General features: G+C 38.7%; 2 protein-coding genes across 3 annotated transcripts; both read right to left on the bottom strand.

Annotated features, from left to right (window-relative positions):
* Nucleotides 1-1,547: 1,547 nt before the first annotated feature.
* Nucleotides 1,548-9,087, bottom strand: morf4l1 (mortality factor 4 like 1). 2 transcript variants are annotated; one of them, XM_085282292.1, is made up of 12 exons: nucleotides 8,933-9,072; nucleotides 6,733-6,779; nucleotides 6,580-6,647; nucleotides 6,403-6,489; nucleotides 5,850-5,927; nucleotides 5,730-5,755; nucleotides 5,531-5,622; nucleotides 4,314-4,415; nucleotides 4,117-4,205; nucleotides 3,790-3,962; nucleotides 2,102-2,186; nucleotides 1,548-2,020 (listed from the first exon to the last, which is right to left on the bottom strand). In XM_085282292.1, exons 1-12 carry the CDS (start codon nucleotides 8,970-8,972, stop codon nucleotides 1,936-1,938), a joined length of 972 nt encoding a protein of 323 aa, XP_085138418.1. In that variant the 5' UTR covers nucleotides 8,973-9,072; the 3' UTR covers nucleotides 1,548-1,935. The 2 variants fall into 2 exon arrangements, with proteins under 2 accessions (XP_085138418.1, XP_085138419.1); XM_085282293.1 differs by lacking the exon at nucleotides 6,733-6,779 and having other exon boundaries at nucleotides 8,933-9,087.
* Nucleotides 9,088-9,708: 621 nt separating this feature from the next.
* On the bottom strand, nucleotides 9,709-24,823 carry pias1b (protein inhibitor of activated STAT, 1b). The gene is made up of 14 exons (XM_085282291.1): nucleotides 24,785-24,823; nucleotides 22,169-22,601; nucleotides 21,927-22,011; nucleotides 21,710-21,757; nucleotides 20,547-20,637; nucleotides 20,309-20,443; nucleotides 20,088-20,193; nucleotides 19,205-19,278; nucleotides 18,810-18,970; nucleotides 17,182-17,315; nucleotides 16,926-17,100; nucleotides 16,688-16,827; nucleotides 15,795-15,832; nucleotides 9,709-13,555 (listed from the first exon to the last, which is right to left on the bottom strand). Exons 1-14 carry the CDS (start codon nucleotides 24,806-24,808, stop codon nucleotides 13,208-13,210), a joined length of 1,992 nt encoding a protein of 663 aa, XP_085138417.1. The 5' UTR covers nucleotides 24,809-24,823; the 3' UTR covers nucleotides 9,709-13,207.
* Nucleotides 24,824-25,301: the final 478 nt, after the last annotated feature.

Raw genomic sequence — 25,301 nt, 5'->3', positions numbered from 1 at the left:
ACAATGCCTCTGTAAATGTAATAGAGGTCATTTTGTAAAGTACATATGTTCTTCTAAATAAAGTTGAGTAATTTCAACTTTGAACAAAAAGTATTAACAGCAATTGGTTGTAATGACACAATGCATCCGTTTTTTCCCCCCTTCCTTCATGGAGTGTAAAGATTTCTGGGTATCCAAATGTTTAAGTTCAAATAATTCACTTGGAAGAACTGTTATGGTCAGTGGAGTTATTTCAGTTATTTAGTGCAGACTTTGGGTGCAATGTGGTGTGATTTATCCAAGAACAGCACTAAAGTTTAGAGGGTGATCTTTTTAAAAGACTAAACCTCATGTGGTCAACTCCATCTTCAGGCTAGATACCAAATTTTAGTCCATATTGACATATTAGCATCACACCGTTGCAGATTTGAGGGCTGCACATCCATGATGTCAATATCCCATTCAACCACATCCCACAGATGAACTGAGATCTGTGGAGGCCATTTGAATACAGTGAACACTTTGTCATGTTCAAGAAACCAGTTTGAGATGATCTGATTATGGGAAATTGTAGCCAAGAGGATAAAATGACAACCAAATGCCAAATGTGACAACAGTATAAAGCTTGTTTTCTATAGCATATATTTTATATAAATGTATTTTAACAGTAAATGTTGTAGATTACAACAGGCACAAAATAGCCGTTAAAATATTTAGATATGGTTTTAAATATTTCAGTGCAATGGCACTGCTGCATTTGTTACACCATCAAATGCCCCACATACACTGTTAGATAAGCCAAGTAATGGCTCATTCACATGACAGAAGTAGATGCAACTTTAATCTTTCTGATTTGGCTCTGCAGACCTCAGACATAATACTTTTCTAAAAATTATTTTTTTATTTTTTTAAACACCATGTACTAATTAAAAATTTGGTCTTTAAAATGACTAAATGTACAAGTTGTGCATTTAAAAGCTCACTGTGTTTCAGTGTTGAGTAATTTACATGTTTACATAAAATACTTGAAATGAATGAAAACTAAATGAGAGCAGAATCAAAAGATGGAGAAAATAAGTTGTCAAGCACTAATGTTTGCACTTAAAACCTCCATTTGTATTACGGATCTTTTAAAAAAAAAAACCCCAATATCTTCTATTAAGTACACATTTCCTAAAAAGGCATTAAGGGAAAAAAAAAAAAAAAAAAAAGTCCTAGCGTACATTCATTGCATAAAAGAAAAGCTTTGTTATTGGTCCTTGCTCATTAACTATGACGCTGGGTAAAAGAGTGAAATTCAAGTAAAATTAAACTTGAGCGAAAAGTGCAAAATAATATTTAATCTATTAAAAATATTTACAGCATATTATACAACTGACTTGTCTTAACGGGTTTCATATATTTCAACAAAATATATGAAAAGAAATCTGTACCTTGGTTGTAAACAACTAATCACATCTTCATTTTGATTTTTGTAACGCTCCCATAAAGCACTACATTTAAAAAACAAAACAAAGGATCTTCACGTAAACACGTCTTTAAACAAAATGTAAATGTAAGGACAAACATCTGGAGAATGGTTTTATTAGAAAAATGGTGACAGCCTACATGACAAATTAAGCCAGCATCTGAATTAAAACAGGGAACGTGAAATTCTTCTCTCTAAAGAGAGAAAAAACCCCAAACAAACAAAAAGACAAAAAAAAAAAAAAAACTACTAAGTGGTACTCAAAAACATACCAGTACAGGAACAGCATAATCAGCAGCTTTCCACATGAAAGAAAATGGATTTGTCCAGGGATTAGTGTGACATCTTGCTCCAATTCTCCTCTACATCGTCAACAGATCTCTCACAATCCGCTCTCCAAAGGCGTTTTGTGAAAACATCCTTTCAACTGGGAAGAATGTCTCCAAACGTCAACACACAAAGCCTTCTGATCCGAAAATAAAAAAACCTTACACTGCCTTGCGGTGGTACTCTGGAGGGGCAACTTCATAGTCGCTTGCATTGAAGAGCGATGCAGAGTTTTTTACAAGATACCTGAAATGAAGAAACATTTTACTCATCTCTGCTGAGCTTTGATAATCATCATGAGCCTCGTTAAGATTCCTGAATACTCACTTGAGGAAGTCCTGTAGGTAACTGAGCAGCAGTGCAAGGCTCTTCTCATCCAGGGGCGTGTACGCCAGCATGGCTCCGATTCTCACTTTCAAAACCAAACAATGACAGCCTTTTATAAGTCATGTGACCACTGACCTCAGTTTCATTTATAACAGCTCATTGCAAAACCATGCCTCACCCGCACACTTTCAATTTAAAGCAGCCCTTATTTTTAAATGTTGATGCTTGCATATATGTGTGTGTGTGTTTAATACACACACACACACACACACACACACACAAAAGGATAAAGTCGGGACTAGACAGAGAAGGTCAACACCTCTACACTACTACTGCTTAAGCAAAAATCAACACCATCTAAAGGAGGTGTGTGTGCAACACTTCTCTCAACAAATGTTTTACCGAGCTTATGTCATTTGACTTTATTTATGATGCTTTGTTATGACAAGAAATTAACTGAGACAACATACCCTGTAATAAACATGGCATCGCAGTCAGGGCCATAGGCTTTTGGCCAATCACAAACCTCTTGCAGTTTTGTCTCTGTACACTGCCACAGGAGACTTTAGTCATATCTTAATTTATTTTAAAGTGTAGACTCTCAGTTATAACTGTTTATCAAGACGTATAAATCATTTAGGAGTTGCAGCTATTTTTCTATCAAGCCCCCGATTTTCTGAGGGTCGTGAAGGGATTAAAAGATCTGCATTGGGGGGGGGGGGGCTGCAAGCTTCAACCTGCCACACACATGTAGCTCTTGCAATGTGTTTGTGTTCAAGTGTGAATAACTAAGGGTGGGCTGCATTCAATTTTGAACAGTTCTCATACTTATGTCAGTTGGGTATTGAATTGCTGCGTTTTGCCTTTTGTTTCTTTTGGTTGGATTATCTCCATTTTGAATCTGTGGACAGATTTGCTTGATGTTCTGGCCTCAGCTCACCCCAGAGTTAATTCACCAACTTAACAAGTGGCTTTTGTGGCTCCTTGGAACTTGGGAAAGAGATGCCTTTCGTGTTTTGTCCATGCCAGCCCTAGATGGGGTATAAACAGCCTCCAAGCTATCAATTCCTTTTTATGATTGATGCTGGCATATATTTTTCTGATTTCTCGGGCACTGCCCTGACACTAAAAACCTGTCTAGGCCCAATCTTATCTTCACAAAGCATCCATAAAAGATGGACCGAATCCAGAAAAGAATCTGACCTTTTATAACCTTAATTATGACAATGCCAATAGGGAGTTATTTTGGGCTTAGTCCAAGTTGAGAGATGATGAAGTTGAAAAACTTTTGGCTGTGCCTTCAAACTGTGGTTACAGTGGAAATAATACCTCCCCCAGATCAAAGAGTTAATTTCCAGTAACAACTGAATCATCAAGAGATTTTACAGTCAGCTCTTTCAACACAAGTGAAAAGGCAGATAATCTTTTTTAAAAAAGCATCTTTGCATCTTTGGAGTTTTATGGTAGAAACAGCTCAGTGTTTAATATGTTAAAGCTTAGACAAAAACATGTTCAATCATTTTTGTGCATTAAGACCTACAACACACATCTGATAGTTTTATAATATACATTTGCTAATGGCTTTATATGAATAATTTGATAAGAAAACAGGACAATCTTTAGCTCTTCTACACAGTTTTCATTGTCTAGTTCTTTCACCAAACATGATGATGTGTAAGTGCTTTTACCAAAGAGTCTGAGTAGGTGAGGAGCCCCATAGATCTGAGACATTGGTGTATCTGGGTGGTTGGCAAGGATGTCTGCGTACTGAGGCCTCTCGAATTTGTAGAGAAGTTGTGTCCCCAGCATAACATTGAAATATTCACGGACACCAGCAACCACCTCGTTTACAGCAAACTCCCTGATCAGTGAAGAGAAAACAGAAAAGTCAAATCTTTACTCTTAGTATTTGTTCACCATGTCCTAGAAACATTTTAAATAAAACATTTTCTCTCTCTGCATTGCTTGCACCATAAACAGTTTTGCTTGAGAAGATGAAAAGTAGAAGTTTTTACTTGCTGTCTGAGTTTCCTCTTGATTTCTTGTAGTTTGCATAATCTTCAAGGACTGCGTCAACATTTTTTTTGGCAGGTAGGTGGAAAAGCTGAAGAAAAACAAAATAGAAAGAAATAACTTTGGAAATGTTGTAGACAAATACAATGTATAAAATGCTGTGAAGTGAAACTTGAGTTTAAGGTCAGTGCTTACTAACCTGCTTTTGCCGTGTAATCAAGTCCCAGTCGTCCACAAGCCAGGGTTTCAGCTCCTCCGGGATTTTCACTTTGACCTCCACTCGATTTATGAAAGTTTCCTCCTGAGTAAACAGGAGTGCGGGGGGAAAAAAAAGAAAAAGTTAATTAAAAGAAAGCTTTTAACAATCATGTTTACACACCTAAATGGAAACCAAGCCTCAGAAACATTTCATAAACAGTGGTTTCAAATGTAGTTCCTGCTACACTGCTGCAACTGCAGTGAATTAAGGCGTTTTTACACCTATAGTTTGTTAACTCTGGTCTGATGCAGTTCATGAATTTGTAAACTTGTAGCTTTTTCCCATGGTTTCGTCTCTTTTCACACAGAAGATGCCAATCAAACTCAAAGTGAGCCAAAATGCGTCACTAAAAACGATGCAACAATGTTCGGTATGCTTACTCGAGTCTGGAGTGAGAGCAACAAAAGTAAATACAGGAAACAGGTGCTGTGGTCTGGAATAGTGGATAACATGGAAAATTGAGTCCTAACATTTGTATTTTATCTGGTTAATATTTCACAGTTTATACACGCTGCAACACTCCAGAATGCAAAGCATTCTCGGCTATAGCAAGGTGTTCCACTCAAACCTATAAACAACCATAAACAAACCGCTCTGAAGTTTGTTTGAAACCAAAGAAAGATCAGCTCCCCCAAAGGGTTTCAGTGCGGTTGCTCTGGTCTGCACCCAAGTGCGATTACTTTGTTCTCATAAACCACATGAGGAGAAAACAAAGCAGCCTTAGGGCTTTTTTATGGTTGCCGCGTCGCTTGTGTAGTCTCTTGATAATTTTCACTTCACATCTTGTGCCATGTTGGTCGGTCGTGCACCTCTTGATTTTTGCGACTTGGTGCGTTGTGCTCGGCTGAGCTTGTCAAAGGAACTTTGCAAATAAAACAAAAACAAAACACTTTTGACAAAGCTTTGGTTTCCCGGTTTGACTTCTCCCCATCAGCGCATATGACAAGATAGTGTCTGAGTGGCGACACCTATCATTTAGGAGAATACTACAAACTTCTTGCGCCTTAACTGCAGGCATAAATGGCTGCATCTGTGTGATGGCGTGGCAGTGAGCAAAGCGACCACTGCAGCAGGTGTATTGGCACATTAAGCCTGTTCATTTTCGCACAGTCTGGTATTATTTGACATTACCAACAGAAACAAAATTCTGAACTTACGCTTTCCACAGTTGGGTCGACACGAGCTCTTTTCTTGCGTGGAGGATGGGTTGGATCTCCCCCTGAACTAGTCCCTTCTCCTGCTCCAGGAGCTGCACAGACACAGCTTTAATTAACTGCCACTCTTGCCTTATAATGAGTCAATTTTAAGAATCGCATTTATAAATTCTAACATTGTAAGACAATGTGATGTACTTACTCTTCTGTTTGTTCTTTTTGGTTTTCCTACAAACAAAGAAGAGCTAATTAAGTGTGAAGTGTTAATATGAAAAGCAGTTTGGCAGCTTATGTTACAGAGGAAAACAAAACAAAAACTCACACATCGTTTTTCTGCGATGCAGCAGGTATCTTCTTATTTGGCGCTTGACCCCTCATTTTTCCTTCTACATAATGGTCTCTGTATTAAAACAAGTTCAGATATTCAGGAATAATTAATTTGTACCACACTCACTACACTTTCACAAGATTTAAAAATCACTGTAGCACGTGACCCAACACAGTTTTTGTAGTACTATGAATAGGCATGACACATTAGTGTTGGCACTTGCATAAAGGGATTTAGTACACAAATAAAGGGGGGGGGTTCTAAGTGGGACATTTACTCGAGCATAAAAATAACAGATTAATGTGTAAATAAAATTACAGGAAAATATTCTATTAAGACTGAATGTGCTTCACTTGTATAGTGACTCCATAGAGGCCCATTGTGAGCTAGACTAAAACTCTGTTGTGTCCCAATACGTTTAAAACATAGCACACATTGTGTGCTACTGAAATTGGATGAAGGATTTTGCCTAACTTGCTCCAACAGTCATAAGGAACTCACAGTCAGTTCAAAGTCGATAGTGAATAGAAAAAGAGTATTGACGTACTGATTGGCCCTCTGAAGCTCTCTCTGTTTCTGCAGATTACTATCCACATACTTAAGCACCCTGCTTTCAGGAACCCATTCGTCCCAGCTGGAAGACACAACATCAAAAGAATGTAAGCACTTGTTAAACAGTTCCTGTACAAACGTTAATCGGGATTTATTGGAACCAAAAACTTACTTCTTATTCCACCCACTGTAATGAATAAAGTATTTGATTTGTTTGTCCTTGATGTTTATCTTAACACACTGCAAAGAGAGGGATGACTCATTGTCAAACACAGACACAAAGAAGACGACTGAATGAGAGACACGCTTAATTAAGGCAGCTTACCTTAGCTTCGTAGAGCAATGGCCCATGAAAACACAGCACTCTTTCACCTGAAAAGATAACAAAATAAGGACGTGAGTAAGGCATTGACAGGAGAGAAGAAAGACCCCCCCACACACACACACACGTCTGGTTTGCTATCCTCGTGGGGACATCCCATTGACATAATGCTTTCCCTAGCCGCTTACCCTAACCATCAAAAATGAATGCCTAACCCTGACCCTAACCATAACCTAATTGTAACCCTGGCACTAAAACCACGTTTTGAGTGTGAAAATTGCTTTCAACCCCGTAGGGACCTGGATTTTGGTCCCCACGGTGCAGAAACTCCCCACCAGTATAGTATATGTCAGATTTTGATCCCCACCAGGATAGTACGAACACACACTTGAATTTATTTTAGATGTTGTCCTAACCACACAGGCTCAAGAGTATACATACACTCCTAATATTTGATTGTGTCTCTTAGCAAGCTCCATCTCAACCAGATGCTTTTGGTAGTCATCAACAAGCTTCTGACTGGATATCTGACCCCTCTTCTTAGCAGACTTGGTAGAGGCAATATAAATTTGTTGGATTCCTGGCCAAGACATACGGTACAACTTTTTACTAGGGATGGAGTTATCTGATCATAAAACTTCTCCAGAAGACATTTGACTTGTTCATGTGGCCAACTGCAAATTTCAGTTGATCTTGAAGGTGCTGATTTTGGAGCTGGGGCTTATTCTTGGTCGGCACCCTGTTAGTCCGTAGCAATGTAAAACTCAGTGAAACCACAGTGATGGTGGTATTGCAGCGGTTTCCAGTTCATGGCAGGCTTGAGACTTGGTGGTTTGTGGGTTGTTCAACTTTTCAACTTGAATAAAATTATAATCTTCTTCTTAGATCTTTACCTAGTTACTTAGACTTCTCCAACTGGTCCATCAAAGTCCCATTGTTCAAAGTATTGATTGATTGGTAATTTATTTCAACATGTGAACAATACACAAGTACATTTAGAAAAGAAATAAGAGAGAAAAAAATACTATACAAATTACATACAAAAAAACATTCTGATTAATTTACATGTTGAAAGGGAGTGGGAAGAAGTATACACTTATTTAATCCCACCCCTTTGCCATAAATTATCAGTGAATATTTAGTCAGCTTCCTTACTGATATAATTTGTAATAAAAATAGTGAACAGATTTCTGATATACTATATACTATAATATCACATCATGAATTTTTTGTTTGTTTTTAAATAGAGACATTCACTTAATTTAAATATTTTCCTTTTCTTTATAGATCGAGAAGATCATATTTTTTTGGTATTGGTCAGCCCAATTAATGCTGTCAAACAAATGTTTTCCCCAGACAAAAATAAATAAAAAATAAAAACTACCAGTTGTAGTCAGTCATGATCACCAACAAGAACTTAATGCGCCTTGGTCTTGTCATTTAAAAAGACACTGTAGAACCTTAAGCACTACTTAAAAGCTTTAAGTGAATGTATGTATACATTTGAGCCTGTATGTATACTTTGTGTACCACGTTCTTGGTTGTTAAAGTCATTAATGATGTATACTCATTCGTTTTCCAGGGTGGAAAAAAATACCATGGCATTACATGCCCATAACGACTACATATAAACATCTGACCACAACTGCATATTTAGGGAAGTTTACATGAAAACTCGACTATTATCTCACTAATATGACTAACTGTCAAGAGAACATTCTGGTCACTGATAATAAAAAGGAAGACTTTTACTAAATAAATTTAACGTAGTCCTGCTAGTTAATTTAATAACTTAACCACTTGTATATAATTCAACAAATGAGCGCCAAGTCAGCAGCAGGCGGTGCTAACACGCCGTGTACAAAAAAAGCTAGCTAGGACTCAGCTAACAGTCAATGAGAAGCTAACGCTGCATGAATGAAAATATAACCTTCAGTTCAATAAAAGATCTCGAAAACACAGTTTATATAGCTTCTTACTTCTGAAATTGGTTTGTGTAGTAATGACAGGACGAAATAAACCACCAAAGCGGCGAATAAAAACTCCCGAGTCCAATTTAGTGTTCACAGTAACAACAATGAGAGCTAATACGGCTAGCTGTTTGTTACGATCAGTAACTAGCTGACACTTTGAAGCTTTTCGGCGACTCCAGCACTCGCTGCTGGTACAAGCCTAACAGAACAAGAAGGAAACAAACTGTTACCTTCTTGAAATTTAGGTTTCGGGTCCTGTTTCGGCGCCATTCACGGATTAAACTATCAAAATATGGGAAAAATCGCCAGCTCCCATTCCAGTCTGCAGCGGCGCCGCTTTCTAAAAACGTCATGACCGACGCGATGACGCTTTAATGCCCCGACTAAACCCACATCCACACTCCAAATCAGCAATGAATGCAAAACAGGATTTCTTTTCACATTTACCTTACACGTTTCTGCCTTCTGCTGGACTTTTGAAGCATCGGTGTCTGTTAAAAAAAATAAAATGCAGGCTAGACAACAAGTCATGAAACGGCTTTAAGCTAAAAACAGCTGGTTGTGCCCATGTCCTCTGAGACAGACCTGTGGTTTGGCTCGAACGCAAGTGTGCTATTAATTAGTGTCATATGATGAACAGATGCTCCAAAGACTGGTGATTTTATATATATATTATTTTTATTTGGTGTTTGTTTACGTTAAGTAAAAGTTTCAGAGTGGGTTGGCAGGTTTCTGTTAGTTTTTGGGTTTTTTTCAATATTATTATTATTATTATTTTTTAAGTGGGGGATAACTGCCAAAAGCAGGTTTTCAGAAGTTCAATATAATATCAATACTGTAAAAATAAATAATAATATTGATCATGAAATGACAATTAACATAAAATTTGAACCAACGCAGTAAATAAATAACTAAATATAATTTTAAAAAGGAGGTAAAATGTCAACAAGGTATGCCATGTTTAGTGTCTGGATTCTGTATACAATGTTCACCAGTTAATTTCTTTTACAGAAACCAGAGACCAGGGTAGAAAAAAAAGTTTAAAAACATATATTTTTTCTTATACTCCCAAAAATTATAATTTCAATAGTTATTAAAAATTGCAATGAATAAATAAATAAATAGATAGAAAATAAATAAAAACAATGCAAATGTGTATGTAACTGCACTACCTGCAAGTTACTGCACAATGGCATTAGTTAACAAATTAGATTGTCACTACTCTCCAGCATAATATAAGACAAAATACATACAAAACACAAATTGTAAATGATAATTTCATTTATTAATGTAAAAAAGAAAAAGATAGCCAAACCAACTGGTGCTGTGTTAAAATTGTCCCCTACACCTGATAACTAGTTGTGTGCCCCTTGGCAGCAGAAACTGCAATCAAGCATTTGTGGTAACTGGCAATAGATCTTTCATATCACTTGGAAGGAATTTTGGCTCACTTTTCTTTGCAAAACTGTTTTAATTAAGCATTTTTGAGCAACCTGTGTAAGGTTATGTCAAAGTATCTGATTTGGATTTCAGTCTGGACTTTGACTAGGCCAGCACAGCACATTCAAAGGTAGACTTGCAGATGTGTTTTGGATTGTTGTCCTGCTGCATAAATCAAGTGTGCTTGAGCTTCAGGGCACGGAAAGATGGCCAGACATTCTCCTTCACGATTTTCTAGAAGAGAGCAGAATTCACAGTTCCATCAATTACAGCAAGTCATCCTGAAGCAGCAAAGCAGCCCCAGACCACCAAACTACCACCACCATGTTTGACTGTTGACTAGTAAATGATTTTGTTGAGATGAAGAAATCATCTGCTTCTGTGGCTCTGTGATTGGTTGCAAACAGGAAACTTTTAAAGCTGTGATGGACAGGAATATCACTGAGGTCCACCTTATGTAACAGACTGATTCAGCTCCACTACCACAAAGACAGATACAGGAAATAATTTATATCTCATGCTACTATCATCTATAATTCAAATTATCTGTCTGGCAGAGTGTCATCTGGCAGATGTATTTTTAAGGACTGCATGGTAATCACCTCATAGCAAAAAGCCCCCAGTTGGGCATGACTGAGTGAGGTTTACATGTTCTCCCTGTGCCTGCACGGGTTCCTTATGGGGTACCTTGACTTCTTCCCACAGTCCTATAATACTGATTTCAAAATGACTATCGGTGTGAATGTGAACATGAATGCTCGTCTGAGTCTCTGCCACAGACTGGCAACCTGTCCATTTCAACTGCATGAAAAAAAAGTTCTAAATACAGGGTAAATAACGTATTTTGTATGGTAAACACAGCAGGGAAGTGGACTTCGACCATGCTGACTGAATAAACAAATGCAGAAAGCCTGCGGCACTTTGTCAGGTTTACATACTCAACCAAATTGAGAAAGACTTAAAAAGTGACATTTCCTGTATATGTATGCATTAATATTTTAGTTTAGTTTGGTTTGTAAGTACATAAATATCATTTCAGTTATTTTGTATTTTTTGAATATGCCATCACTCCTAGTTTAAATTAACCATTAAAACACAGGGATACCCCGAGGCCATTTCCACTCCTCCAAAATCAAGAAAACTACTAACAAGCAAATGTGTACAATGTTGCTTTTCTTTCTTCTTCTAATAATAACTGCCAATGATATTACGTAGCTTTATCCTTTTGTAACCTAAGACCTTGATACTGAAAAACAATTTCATAAACAATGCAGATTTCTTTTAAGTGCCACGCCGCTCCTCAGAGACGGTACATTTTTGCTGGCGACATTCAACCGAGTGATTTTGTTGCTATACTGAATGCTCTCAAAAGCTACCAGAGAAGCAAACGGAGCTGTCCTCACGCCATCTACAAAACATGCACTTCCTTGTATTGGTTTTAATTCTTACAAATATCAAACAGCACAGTAGACCTCGCAGCCGTTCAAAACGATCAAAGCTTCTATTGAGTTATTGACATCATCTGATAGCAAAACAGACAAACAGAAAATGTTATAATGCATGTCAAGCAACAATGACATCTTTAAATAGCATTAATTATATATAATTACAAAAGAAATGATCACATACAATGACAGCAATGCATGTTCATTAATCAAACAAATGCTGAAAAATATATATGATAATAAATAATTCTAACTGTAAGCACAAGTCAAACAAAATAAAGGAAAGGGAGGAGTCCAAAGTAACATAGATGATTTTGAGTTTTGGGCCAAAAAAAAGGGTGTTGTGATTCACTCAAACAGGTGAGCTTTCAGGTAATTTGTAGACACACATAAAGCTGAAAACTACTCAATTGCACATTGTAATGCTTCACTGCTCCAAACAGGCTCTCTGTAAATTAAAAAACAAAAAGCAACAAGTGCTAAAATCAAACCCAGTGAAATGTATTTAATCCAATTGCACTCAGTGAACAGTTTTACACCTTTCAAATATAGCATTTCACCTCACGCGGACCAGAAACTAGTCTCCCATTGACGGTGGAGCAGAAATTTATCGGTATCAACTCATCAATTGTGTTTTTTTTGTGCATGTTTTTAAGAATATAATATGCAAAGTAAAACAACTACACTTTGAGAGAAAAAAAATTACACAATACTGCAAATCTAAGACTTATATAAAAGGTCCGATAGTGGTTCTTGCTGGACCTGTGCCCTTCATTCACACAACAACAACAAAATAAAATTAAAATAAAAGTGTTGTCTTAACAATACTGACTTCTCCCAATTTATGTCATCCAGGTACAGTTTGAACAATTTAACATCGCTCATGTTTGATTTGAGTTAAAGAAGTGAGGAGGAAAAGAGAGCACTTACGACAATAGAAGGATCTAGCATTTACTCCTGCATTTCTAGTGGCAACAGTTCCTAGAGGCATAGGGAATGCTTCTTTTAAAAAAAAAACAAAAAAAAAACAGCACACATCCTACATAACTTACATCATAAATAATTATTTAAAATAATGACCACAGCATGAATGTTCTACTGAAAAAATTCTACAGTGATGGCAAAAAATGGCCGATCTTTCTGCTGCCCACAGCATGTCAACAGAAATAAAGCCATTTAGAAAATAAAGAAAGTGTTACCCATTTTCCTGTTTTGCTGAGACTTGCCTTTTGTACATCTATAACAATGCCCTTTTGCTTTATATTCTGAATATTACGCTCCATAAGGTTGTGACCCCCACTGCGTTCTGTGCATGTATACTGAAATAATGCCATTGACATGAATTATCGAAACAAAACCGTAAAAACAGGTACAAAAGGTACAATTTAATCAAAGGACCACATGAAGAGGTGTGAAAAAGTCTTCAGTATTCACAGAAAAATATCAACTGAAGTAACTCACCGGACAGGAAGCGTCCTAAGTTTATATACATATGATAAGTAAAATTGAAAATAGATTTTCCTCTCTGTACATAGCACTGTATTCTTTCATCTTCCTCTTCTTTATTTACAAAGAACTCCTGCTCTCGAGGTCTCCCTTGTCTTTCAGTTCTGAGTGGATCTAGTCAAGAGAGATAATGTCAGATATGGAGCCATAAATGGCCGCTGCAGCTGCTGCTGCTTCCACTGAGGACCTTGATAATCCTGAAATGGAATGGCTGTCCCTGTCTCTGTCCCGATCCCGGTCTTTGTCGTGGTCCCGCAGACTGCTCGAAGACACCAAACTACTGGTGCTGCCGCTGTTGCTGCCTCCGTTGGTGGCAGCCAATGTGCTGCTCCCCGGGGTGCCTGGCTGTTCACGTAAGAGCTGAGGGGAGCTGTAGGGCAGGAAACGGTTGAGGAGCAGGTCATGATCCTCTGAGGCTGAAGCCGACGCAGCTGCTGCAGCAGCCATCACCATATTGTAATGCTAACAGGACAAAGAAGAGTGACAACAGTCAAGCATACTGTGAAGAAATATGTTAAAGCCTAGTGCTATATTTACAAAACTTCATGACACTGAAGAATGGGGAGAATAAAACAAACCAAAAAGCAAAAACAGATGACCAAGTTTTAGTTTTAAGACAAACTACTAAGACCTGTGCCTGTCTGACTGCATGCATGCTTTAATATAATAAACAGTAGTTCAACTAACAGCTGCTAAAGATAGAAGCAAAATGGCAAATTAAGTTGTTTTAGTGAATATTAAGTTTAAGGTTGTTCCCAAATGTCACTGGCATGTTTTCCTGTGGTGTTGAATGGCGCTGTGTGTGAGTGATGTGCGGGCAGAGAGTCGTGCAATTTGGAAAGAGGGATGCAAACCAAGTTACTTTCATTAGTAACAATCTACAAAGACAATCACTAAACGCCTCACATGAAGACACCAGTTGTTGTAAGAGGATAACAGAAAACTAGTTTTAGCAGAAATCTGAGAATCAGTTTTCCAAATGACCTCAGATTTGACACGGACCTCAGCGTACACCTGCAAGTAGAGCAGGGCGATATGGCCAAAAATATTTATCACGATATACATTTGAAAATTTGCGATAACGATATAACTGACGATATAATTGATGCGAGACAAAATACTCCACAACATTACTAGCGCAAAAAGACAACCTTCCATTAATTTTCACTTAAACAAGAAGCTGGTTTTTATGTACATTAAAGCTTTATAAAAATGTAACAGTGCAAATGCAAATTCCTTGCTGAAAGTTTAACCAAAAGGCATTTCCAGTAGAAATGGGCTGACATATCCTGAGCATAACCATATATAATATCCACTGAAGTTAAAAAGAGGTGCTTTGCAACATTAAACTGTAGTGTGCAGTACGTATTTTTTGGACCATAAGGTGCACGGGATTATAAGGCACATTGAGCTAAACAAAGCAGTTAGATAAATCAAACTTTATTAAACTCATTCTTCTTGCTTCCTCCACTTCTGTACCATTGATTCATTGATGTTGAATTCTCTGGCAGCTGCTCTATTCCCATGTTGTTGCAGTATATTAATGACTAGCCTTGTATTGTGGATGGATTATCTCAGTTGTTCTCCTGACTGAAGTTTGGTCCGTTTACAGCATCCTGCCATGCGATTGCATTTGTCTCTAACCATGAGGAACCTTAGTGTTCATCCTCCAGCTTCACTGTTTATGTTATGCTAACATAGCTGTGTCGCTAGCGATCACGTAGCACATCATTATATACCAGCTAGCCCAACTTCAGTAACCCTACAAACGTCACTGCTGTTTAGTTTCCTGCCTTCATTTATGTTGGAAGTGATAGCAGAACTGTACGTTTGAATTTTTTCAGAAATCTCTCAGTCAGAACATGCTATATCATGCTTAGGTAACTAGCGAAACTAGCGAGCTAACTTCCGCTAGCTTCCTGCTAACTTCTAACTCCGTTAAATGTAATAAATTTTGTTTTCATGGATGCCTGGAAGTTAAACTGAATTGTTACACCTGGTAAAGCAGCAATGCTGATCGTTTTATTAAAGATGAAAGAATTTAGACAGTTAACTCTCAGTGATGCTGCAGTGTTTGTTTGACCTGAAGTATACTGAGTTTAGGACCCAGATTACTCCCAGATTTAAGAGCATCTTAGTCCGACAAATACAACAATAACGACGTCGGCTTGCATGTTCTGCAAAAAAATGTGCTTTGTTGTGTATCTGACGGACAAACACCAAACCAGTTCCACATCACTGAAGTTGCACCATTTTTACAAACCAATTCTGGTTCATCTGTTTCACTCAACAATCGGCCATGTGCGTATGAAAACAAAGGCACTGCGCATGCGCGTTTTACTCATATTCTATCGCGATATTTCATTTTCCTATCGTTGCCTAACATTATACCGGTATTACCGTGAACGGTATAATATGGCCCAGCCCTACCTGCAAGTGTTATTTGTTAGCGAGATAATAATTCAAACAGCACTTTAGTAACTTAAGTATGTGAGAAAAAGTGAGGTTGCTGTATGTACAGCACTAAATGTATGAATAAAGCTTAGTTTTGATTTGCACAGCTATCACTGGATAAAAAACATCTGTAAATTTATTTAATTCAATGTACAGATCTAAAGATTTGTCTTACTGAAAATATATCACTCTTTTACAATCTATTTAGGCGGGTTTGTGGTCGCTGGATGAGAATGAGTAACTGTACCTGATTGTCGCCTTGAAGGAAGGAGAAGAAATTTTGATCTGTAAGAAAAAGAAACGACTTTACAAGCTGCGTTCAGAGGCATGAAGTCATTACAAGTGAATAATTTTCAACCGATGTATTACAATGAAAATTCCCCAGGTCTCCAGTATATGGAATATTTCCCACAACAAAAACCTTTCTTTCAATTTAATCGACACATTAGAGCCAAATATTTTTACGGAGGTAATTTGAATATCTTTTTATTTTATTAATCCCTCCCAAAAAGCGTCCATGTTCTCCATTTTTTCAGTTTCCTTTTCGCTCAGTGTGTAAAAAAAAAAAAAAAAAAAAGTTCTGAGAAAAAGTTTTTTTGGGTTTGTTTTTTTTTGGAAAAGTAGCATTTAAAGTAAAAATTTAAAGTAAAAACACCTTCCCCAGTTAATTACACTGGTACATTTGATAAATTATCTGATTAGAGAGCCAAATTATTCAGTACAACAATAAATGTGTCCTGATAAGGAAAATTTTGTAACAAAAACCAAAGTCTTATCATTCTCAGCATGCTTTAAAAAAAAAGAAAAAAAAGAAAAGTGTTACAAAATTTCAACTGACCACTGCACGAAAACAAAACAGAACAAAAAAAAAAAACAACCAACCAAACGAACAGGTTTTTGTTTCTACTGTCTCACCCTTGCGCAAACCTACGTGACTAATGTACACTTAATGACTTACAATAATCACTGTGAAGTTATCTCCCTATGACATGGCGACACTGTAAGACATCAACATTATCCCTAGTTCTGTCTATCAGGAGGCACACTCATGCTGGTAGTCAGATGACAGAATTTAACACATACACGCTATGATGGCAGTGAGATAAAATTCATTTCCTTTAGGGAAATTGACGGGGCTACCTGGCAGGTCACTGGCTGTGTGATAGTAGTGGCGGTAGTCCTGGATGAGAGGTGGTGGGGGAGGAATGTAACTGGTCTCCACAGGTGGCATGCTGGGAGCTCTGCTCACAGGTGAGGCCTGGCTGTGCAGGTTTAGTACTCTGGGAGGAAATAACATCATATGTTTAGAGACAAAAGCAGACAGAGTTGAACACATTTTTTACAGTCATCTCACTTCCTTTGCAGTTTCATGACTTACCCTTTGCTTGCAGGTGGAGAGACGGGTGACAGCGAGGGACAGGCTCTTTTAGGAGGCGGCTCGTCATCTAGCTCATCTTCTGAGGAGCTATCCAGTGTCAGATCGATCACATCTACTTTCTTGCAGTTGTCATTAGAAGACCGTTTGTGCTCATGCGCATCGGTTCCAGACAGATCTACAAGGAAACAGCAATGTCAGTCTGCGTTCCCAGATCATGGGGAAGATTAGATTTAAAGATTAAAATCAACTGACATACCGCTGTCTACACCGTTGTAGGAAGCAGAAACCTCCTGCACTTCTTTCTTTGACCTCATAGGGGCCCAGCTTCCATCTTCTTTGAACTGGATTTCATCACAGTCAGAGCAGCTATTCAAGATTTCCATGAACAACCTAGAAAAACAAGCCATTCCAATTCTATTACAATAATCTTAAGTACTTGTGAGTCACTTAAAAGTCAAACTTCAGAATTACAATACAGCTGTGATTCATCATGAGCAGATTGAGCAACTGATACTAAATAAACATAAACAAGGATTTGTATTATTGGCAATTCCTGTCCAGGAATCCAGTCCAGAAACAGCTGTGTTCAAGATAGTCAGGAGACAATAAAACACAAACCAAAGAAAGTCTGTTTCAAGTTAAAACAAGAAGTTTAACTGAGTTTAATTGCTTATAAAGCTACACGCTATTTATGCAGCATGCAGTTTTATTATTATTTATCTTGACAACTGTCAGACAAGCTGCAGGATTATCCTGATAAAAATCAGGAATGCAGGATGTTAAAGTTAAGCCAACTTTAACTTCATAACCAGATGACTGCATCCGTTTTTGCTAAAGCTGTCTGATCAGCAACATCCACCCAGAACAAGTGGGTTTAATCAAATTAAAAAGGCATTCAGCACATCCCTTTTTTGCCAATGTTAAAGAAACCTGCTCCACCCTTTCTGGTCAGAAGACGACTGGATTAACATTTCTACAAAGTAGAGGAAGGAGAGCATTTCTGACTACATCATACTAAACGGATGGGCATGGAACCATACCATCCATCCATCCATCCATCTTCATCCGCTTATCCGAGGTCGGGTCGCGGGGGTAGCAGCCTAAGCAAAGAGGTCCAGACCTCCCTCTCCCCAGCCACCTCCTCCAGCTTGTCCGGGGGAATACCAAGGCGTTCCCAGGCCAGCCGAGAGATATAATCTCTCCAGCGTGTCCTGGGTCTGCCCCGGGGCCTCCTCCCGGTGGGACATGCCTGGAACACCTCGCCCAGGAGGCGCCCAGGGGGCATCCTTGCCAGATGCCCGAACCACCTCAGCTGGCTCCTTTCGATGTGGAGCAGCAGCTGCTCTACTCTAAGCCCCTCCCGGATGGCCGAACTTCTCACCCTATCTCTAAGGGAGAGGCCAGCCACCCTTCGGAGGAAGCTCATTTCCGCCGCTTGTATCCGCGATCTCGTTCTTTCGGTCACTACCCACAGCTCGTGGCCATAGGTGAGGGTAGGGACGTAGATCGACCGGTAAATTGAGAGCTTCGCTTTTACACTCAGCTCCCTCTTCACCACGACGGACCGGTGCAGCGTCCGCATTACTGCAGCTGCAGCCCCAATCCGTCTGTCGATCTCTGGCTCCCTTCTCCCATCACTCGCGAACAAGACCCCGAGATACTTGAACTCCTCCACTTGGGGCAGGAACTCATCCCCGACCCGGAGTGGGCACTCCACCCTTTTCCGGCTGAGAACCATGGCCTCAGATTTGGAGGTGCTGATCCTCATTCCCGCTGCGTTACACTCGGCTGCGAACCGCTCCAGTGCGAGCTGGAGGCCCTCACCCGATGAAGCCAACCATACCCGACATTAAAAAAATAAAATAAAAAAAAAGACGTGCTCACCCGTCAATAATTAGGTGCTCATATGGTGCCTTCTTGTCACAGACTGGACAAACCCATGTTGGCTTCTTCTCATTCATTTGAATATAAAGAGTAGCATCGAAGCACTGGAGGTGTGAGCATGTCATTGCTCGGCAGGGGATTGTCAGCCTCATCTTCCCCAACTAAAAAAGAAAAGAAAAGAAAGATAATTCGATAAATGTCGCTTTCATTGACTGACACAGTGATCAGTTTTATACTATATAATAGCACAGAACAAAAGCAACAGTCCCCAACCACTTTACATCCAAATACCGTAAACCTCAGGTCACTAAAACTGTAAACGTATTTCTTGTTGCTCTAACAGCAGGCTAAGAAGCAACTAAGAAGCAAGGAGGATAGTGATGAATGGTACTTACAGGACACAGGAGAGAAACTCTTAGACTTGTGGTAGCAATCTCACTCTCTGGATCGGCCGTCAACTTCTCTTTGACTGTAAGCAAAACAAAGTGCTAGAGTCACAACTTTTTAATGTTTAATGGAATTTGTTCTTTGACACACTTAAGGTTCAAAATGTTGCTTGTGTAACAATGTTTTAAGGTTATTATAGTTTGTTGAACTAAAAAAACATAACAAAACTAAAAAAGTGGAAAAAAGTTAACATGTATTGAAAAACTTTAAAAAAAAAAAATAACATAAAAGAAAAGCTCTTAAAACATTATATTACAGTAGAGTCTTCACCTTAGAATATAAAATGCCTTGAGGCGACTGTTGCTGTGATTTGGTGCTACAGAAGTAAAACTGAACTGAACTGAAGCACAATGTTGTTGCATAGATTTATTGAGACCAAACATTGTTCCCAGTGTGTCTGTGTTAAAGGAACAATTGTGACCTTGCTACTGACAAATTATTTCATATTGCAAATATAAAAAAACAAACAAAGCTAAAGTAAAAACTAAACACTTTAAACATTAAAAACCAAACTGAAACAAGCAAATTCAGGGGAATTACTCTGATAGTATTGTAGAGTCCCACATACAGTAAGGACTACAAAATTGTGAAGCAGAAAATGTAAGCTCCACCGTTGGCCTTTGTTCACATAAACAAACAGAGGGACTTTTCCAGAGAACATATGAGGAATGCAAAGAAAAGTACCTTTACCTTTGTTTCGACTCTGTGGTCAGACCAGTTAGAAAACTGTAGCAGAGTTACTGTATGAAATTTCTGTTTCTTAAATGTCATTCTCACAAATCATGGGGCAGATCCAGTTCTTTGTACTTCCCAATTAATATCGTGACTTACTCAGAGCCCTGGAGTGGTCAGGGTTCCTGATTCCTTTGGCCCGTAGTCTTTGCAACAACACCGCTGACGACTGCTGTCTGACCAAATACACAGCCATGGAAAAACACTGAAAAAAAGAGGAAATAATAAGCAAACCAGGTCATGCTGATGGTTCATGTTCTCCTCACAACTCCGCAGACCATTTGTTTAAACATAAAAAAATGAGAATCCAGTGTGTTTACCCTGCCAATTTCTGAAGTCCATGACACCACAATTGTGTTGGGGACTGTAGTAGACAGCCGGACAAGAGACGTTATGTTAATGGGGCGACTGGGCCTTTTTGGTTCAACTCCATTTTTGGTGGGAGGAAGATATCCCTATAAGGAACACAACAAATTTAGTAACTCACAGTCACATTATTAAACACTGGAAATGCTCTATGACAAGCAAACAAAAACAAAACAAACACCAAGGACTCACCGGAAGATTACAAGGCTTTCCATTCACCTTCACGCACAGATTTGGGGGGAAATGGTCCTCCTGGGGACAGCTTGTCTCCGATAAGCAAAATCTGAAAATAAGAGAAAACAAATTGCATCGAGGATAAGTTCAGATGTTGAGGAAAAAATGGCAAACACAATTTGTTTCTGTTCAGTTACCACTTTGACAAAAAGGCTGGCTTTCTTTCTTTCTTGCTTATTTTAGGTTTTCGGTTGTGTCAAGTACAGCCATCTCCATCTATGATACAGGAGAGCACTTCTTAACGGATGTCATTCACCAGTTTTTAATGTCATTAAGTATTCTCTGTCATATATATGCTGGCTTAGGAAATCCTACAGGCTAGACTGGATAAATTATGTGTTCTTTAAAGCAAACTTCCCCTTTACTGTTTAGTGTGGTAACAATGTGTCCACATCCAAATATGCTTGTACTTTTCTTTGATTATTTTTGTAATCCCTCATGTCCGTTGTGAATATAAACAAAAGCCTGAGCCCCCAAGAGAAAAACATGCCTTGTATCCTTCACTGTTCATTTGAAAATTTGACCTCAATGTAATTCAACTCAATTCTTATCTTTGCGTAGCTGGGATGGGCTCCAGCCCTCCAGCCCCCCCCCCCATGACCCTGATAACGATAAGCAGAAGAGCATGGATGGCAGGATCTCATCATTGTCACTTATCATTAACGATAACTAAAATCATAATTAGCAGGTTGAGGCTTTCATTTCTTAAATTTGAAAAGAAAAACACTAGCAGCATGCTTAAAACAAACAAAACTGTCGTAACTTTTGTTCAGGATTAAAACATTTAGAAACAAGTTTCCAGCTGCATGAGCTCTCTTAGGCTTTTTGTTCTTTGGCACGCTTGAGGATCAAAATGTTGCTTGTGTATCAGTGTTTTAAGGGTTCACTTATTACTTGTAGCCACTTAGTTTTCAAACCTTTTTCTGTTCTGTCACTTAAAAGAAAAGTTAGTCTGGATGTGTGCACAGTTGCTCTTTTTTTCTCTAAACTTTTGTTCATGTGACATTACTATTTCTGGCTGATTCAAAATGGAGAGCAGCTAAAAACAGACCCATTACTCACACCGCCACATCACACCGATTAAAACAGATGCTCAAAAGAAAAGGCTATCTTAGTCATACCTTAACTGGACTTGAACAGCAAAGTCACATTTGGTCCCGGATATGTCCCTGAAGAATTCAAAAAGAAGAAATATTTAACACACAACACATGAATGACTCGGTTTTCTCCGATATTTAATTATAAAAGGTTAATTAGCGATAAAGCTTTAAAAGTGACAGTTATTTGCCTTCTCATTTATTTAACTTGCCGAATGTACCAAGAAGCTTTCTCACTTACATGGAGCTGCTGATCTGCTGAACTTGCTGCGGTGTTAATGCAAAGGCATAACATGCTTCCTGGAACCGCTGACTGTTGTCTGAAGCTATGAAAAAGAAACCAGAAACACAGAGTCAGTGGGGAAACCTACAGAAACGACTGAGGTCAACAGATGCTGAACTTTTACCCGGTGCTTTCATGGGATGCACGCAATGGAGAGGTGCTATCACTAAACAAAGCTGAACAGGAAGTTGTGGACTCACCCAGGCTGGTTGGCTTTATCAGCTCATCCAGCACATCGTAGAATGACAATCTCTGGAGCTTGACATCAGGGTGTACAGGGTGCAGAGCGGAGGAAAGATGAGGCAGACTCAGCTCGTGCTTAGGCCCGAGTAAGGAAACAGGCAGCAGCGGTGATGGGGAACCGTGGCTGTCAAACCCCAGTTGGGCAAGGCCAGTGGGCAAGCTGGCTGCAGCGTGAACACCGGGAAGAGCTAGGTCCACTGGCGAAACCATTTTGGTTGGAAAGCGCCGCCTGTAGAGCTCTTTGATCTTCATCTGCACTGCGGGACTGCAACCAGCCTTGAGTAGGTGGAGAGCTTTGGTCAAAAGTTCATGTTTGCGCCCATGCTTATTCCGTCCCGCATATCCCAACAACACTTGGAGCTCAGAAACACGAAGGCTCATTACCATTTGCTGGTGAAAAATGAAGAGTGAGGAAAAGAAGATCTATAACAACTTAAAAACAAAAATTTCTAATCTGTCATAAAGAAACAAAAAACTATTTTGTCAATTAAATACAACTGTTAAATAATTTCTTCTTCTTCTTCTTATTTTTAAATAAATAAATAATGCTTTTAAATCCTTTGCTATCTTGCAATGTCCACACACAACATTTTCACTGAGTCATTAATATTTGTCTGTAAACATAGCCCCTCTGAGATGACTATGGAAGAGACAGGCTTTTGGTTAGATGCAGAAATGCACATTTCTAAATGCAATGTCTTTGTACTTTTAATTCATAACACATCAGCACATGTTGCTCGTGGTAAAACAGGATGTGGACATGGTCAGCTGTACAAAATAATGGAATCCACTACAGAAACTTTTTGAGACATTGTCCAAGATAATCTAACTCTGGTAATGTTTGACAATGAAGGTGGCAACGCTGCAACAGACTGCATTAAACTATATGGTGGTTTTATTTTTTTCAAGGATTTAGCAGGACGTGAGTTTCTTTTATGTTTGTTTAAAAACAAAACAAATATTTTAGAGTGAAATGCAGTGAAGCAAAGCAACAACACTAGCCTGCATGACAGCCTCTGAGACACAGAGAGAATAAAAGTCAATTTTAAATAGTTTCTACTATCTTACATTCTACTGTAAAGCCTCCACTCATATTCTTGTGCTGACTACATGCTGTAATATCTTTGTGGATGACTGCGTTGCAGACAAATAAAGCAACGTCAGCATTAAAAGGACAGGCTGCAATCATATAGTCCATATGCAAATATTTTGGTAATCTCCTCTGACAATCAATCAGTGACCTACCCGGGATAAATATTTAAGCAATGGAAAATATTCTCATGACGCCTTAGAGGTGCAAATTATACTGTGAAGTTGCATAATATGTACTTATTAAAGCTGGCTTGAGAAAACTTAAAACATAGTTTGGAGATAACTACAATGGCATTTCTTTTTTCTGTAACACACTCCCATAACAGGGTGGTGCCTGCCATATTCAAGAATAAGGGATCACAGAGAGCTCTCTCTCTCAGTATAGTATATACCACTAATAAAGACAGTCTTGGTGGTTTTAAATACCAAATGACTAATTAGTGTTAGAATCTGTGTTCTTTTAACTGCAACACCAGCAGTGCAAATCAGAATCACGCATGAAAACACCTTTATAACACATTCCCTACATAATGATGAAGCCAGATTAAAGAAGTGTACTGCAGTATTGCGCAAATCCAACTCTTAACTCAAAAGCGGTACTCTTAGAAATTACAGATAGATTTAAATCTTTAGTGAGCTCATCTCAAATGCATTTTATGCTGTACAAAAGTAACACTTACTGATCAACCTCAATGATTGCTACAGTACAGTTGATATGATCACCTTTGGCAATGCAACGTGTGAGTATCGCAGATATTAGTTCATTTGAAGTGAAGATCAAAATGAAAGCCTTTTGCATGTAGTGTAATTATCCACAGTGAAATAATAATCCATTAACAATATTAAATTAGAAAGTGGGGACACACCGCTGTGGTTTAATAAGTAAAAACTAACTAACACCGCCCGCATGATGCTGGTGTGACCTCACTGAAACAAAACAAGACTTTTCATTGTGTTAACTTGTGTTTGAAAACAAATCGCGTTGGATTACACTAAAACAGGAGTGTGGACAGTGTCTGTAATTTGTTGGACTAGATGTCAAAAGTATAGCCAATCCAAGTTAACCTGCACTAGGATTCCAGGGAATAGACAGAGCCCATCTTTAACACACACTGCGGTTCGCACGGCGAACTACTGTTAAGGCTAGGAGGCTAACATTACAATGCCAGTGGGTTTCACACGCTGACAGGAATATTAGCTTCATCTCTTGCTAAAGCCCACATCCGACCTTATATAAGTGCAGGTGAACCACAGACAGCCTAACGCAGAGTGTGCAACAATAACAAAGCTAGTGCTACCGAGCTAGCTCGTCAGCTAACTGTCTATCTAGTCGTTTCTGCTCTGCTGTTTTCTTATCATATGCCTTCATAACAACACTCTTCGGGTGTCTACTGTTAAGTGTCAACGGCGCTAACACCTGAAATTGAAATCTCAGTGTGTGAAACGTTTATTTATCAAGCTAACGTATGTACTCGCTTTACCTTCAGTTCCGCACTCTCCGCCATCTTGTTACACTGGTTGCGCAGGCGCAACAGCCATCCTCAAGAAACATAAAAAGTCAGTTTTCATTCTCCACAGTGCACAGCAGGGGGCGCTGCTGGCACACAAACGACCACAGGGCGTCTCCGAGGTATTACAGACTACTTTGAACAAAAGCAGGGCGCACCTTCAGATCTTAGTTGGCTTGCTCTGCAGTACGTAAAGATAAAACAGGGTCGCAATTAGGCTTAAGACGCAGTGTTCCTTCCCTTTATTCGTGCTATAATTTGTAAATCTTTTATTTAATTTGTCAACTGACAATGGAAATATTTGATCCTTATAATTAAGTCATTTAGACGTAATTAATATTGGCAATCTTAACTTGGGAATCCGCCACTTTTTCCTTGTCTTATCACTTTATTTATTTATATATATATATATAAACTAAACACCTGATCATTTCAAGTTGTTTCCTTGGGCTCTGGGAAGTTGGATCTAGGTCTCAGTCGTCGATTACCT

Source organism: Mchenga conophoros, linkage group LG7, assembly GCF_057382185.1.
Source record: "Mchenga conophoros isolate Kocher_MC1m ecotype Shallow Benthic linkage group LG7, M_conophoros_male_GT1.1, whole genome shotgun sequence".
Lineage (NCBI taxonomy): Eukaryota > Metazoa > Chordata > Actinopteri > Cichliformes > Cichlidae > Mchenga > Mchenga conophoros.
Note: the sequence above shows the minus strand (reverse complement) of the source record. Positions and strands in the feature narration are given on the sequence as shown.

What these genes read in the sequence shown, in the direction of transcription:
- morf4l1 (XM_085282293.1), bottom strand. Translation starts at nt 9,055, where the DNA reads ATGACGTTTTTAGAAAGCGGCGCCGCTGCAGACTGGAATGGGAGCTGG. An exon ending in CAAAAAGAACAAACAGAAGA is followed by an intron (nt 5,623 to 5,729) that starts GTAAGTACATCA and finishes GTGTCTGTGCAG; the next exon opens with CTCCTGGAGCAGGAGAAGGG. An exon ending in AGAGGAAACTCAGACAGCAA is followed by an intron (nt 3,963 to 4,116) that starts GTAAAAACTTCT and finishes TTCACTGATCAG; the next exon opens with GGAGTTTGCTGTAAACGAGG.
- pias1b (XM_085282291.1), bottom strand. Translation starts at nt 24,808, where the DNA reads ATGGCGGAGAGTGCGGAACTGAAG. An exon ending in GATAAAGCCAACCAGCCTGG is followed by an intron (nt 22,012 to 22,168) that starts GTGAGTCCACAA and finishes TCTTTTTCATAG; the next exon opens with CTTCAGACAACAGTCAGCGG. An exon ending in GAAAGCCTTGTAATCTTCCG is followed by an intron (nt 20,444 to 20,546) that starts GTGAGTCCTTGG and finishes TGTTCCTTATAG; the next exon opens with GGATATCTTCCTCCCACCAA.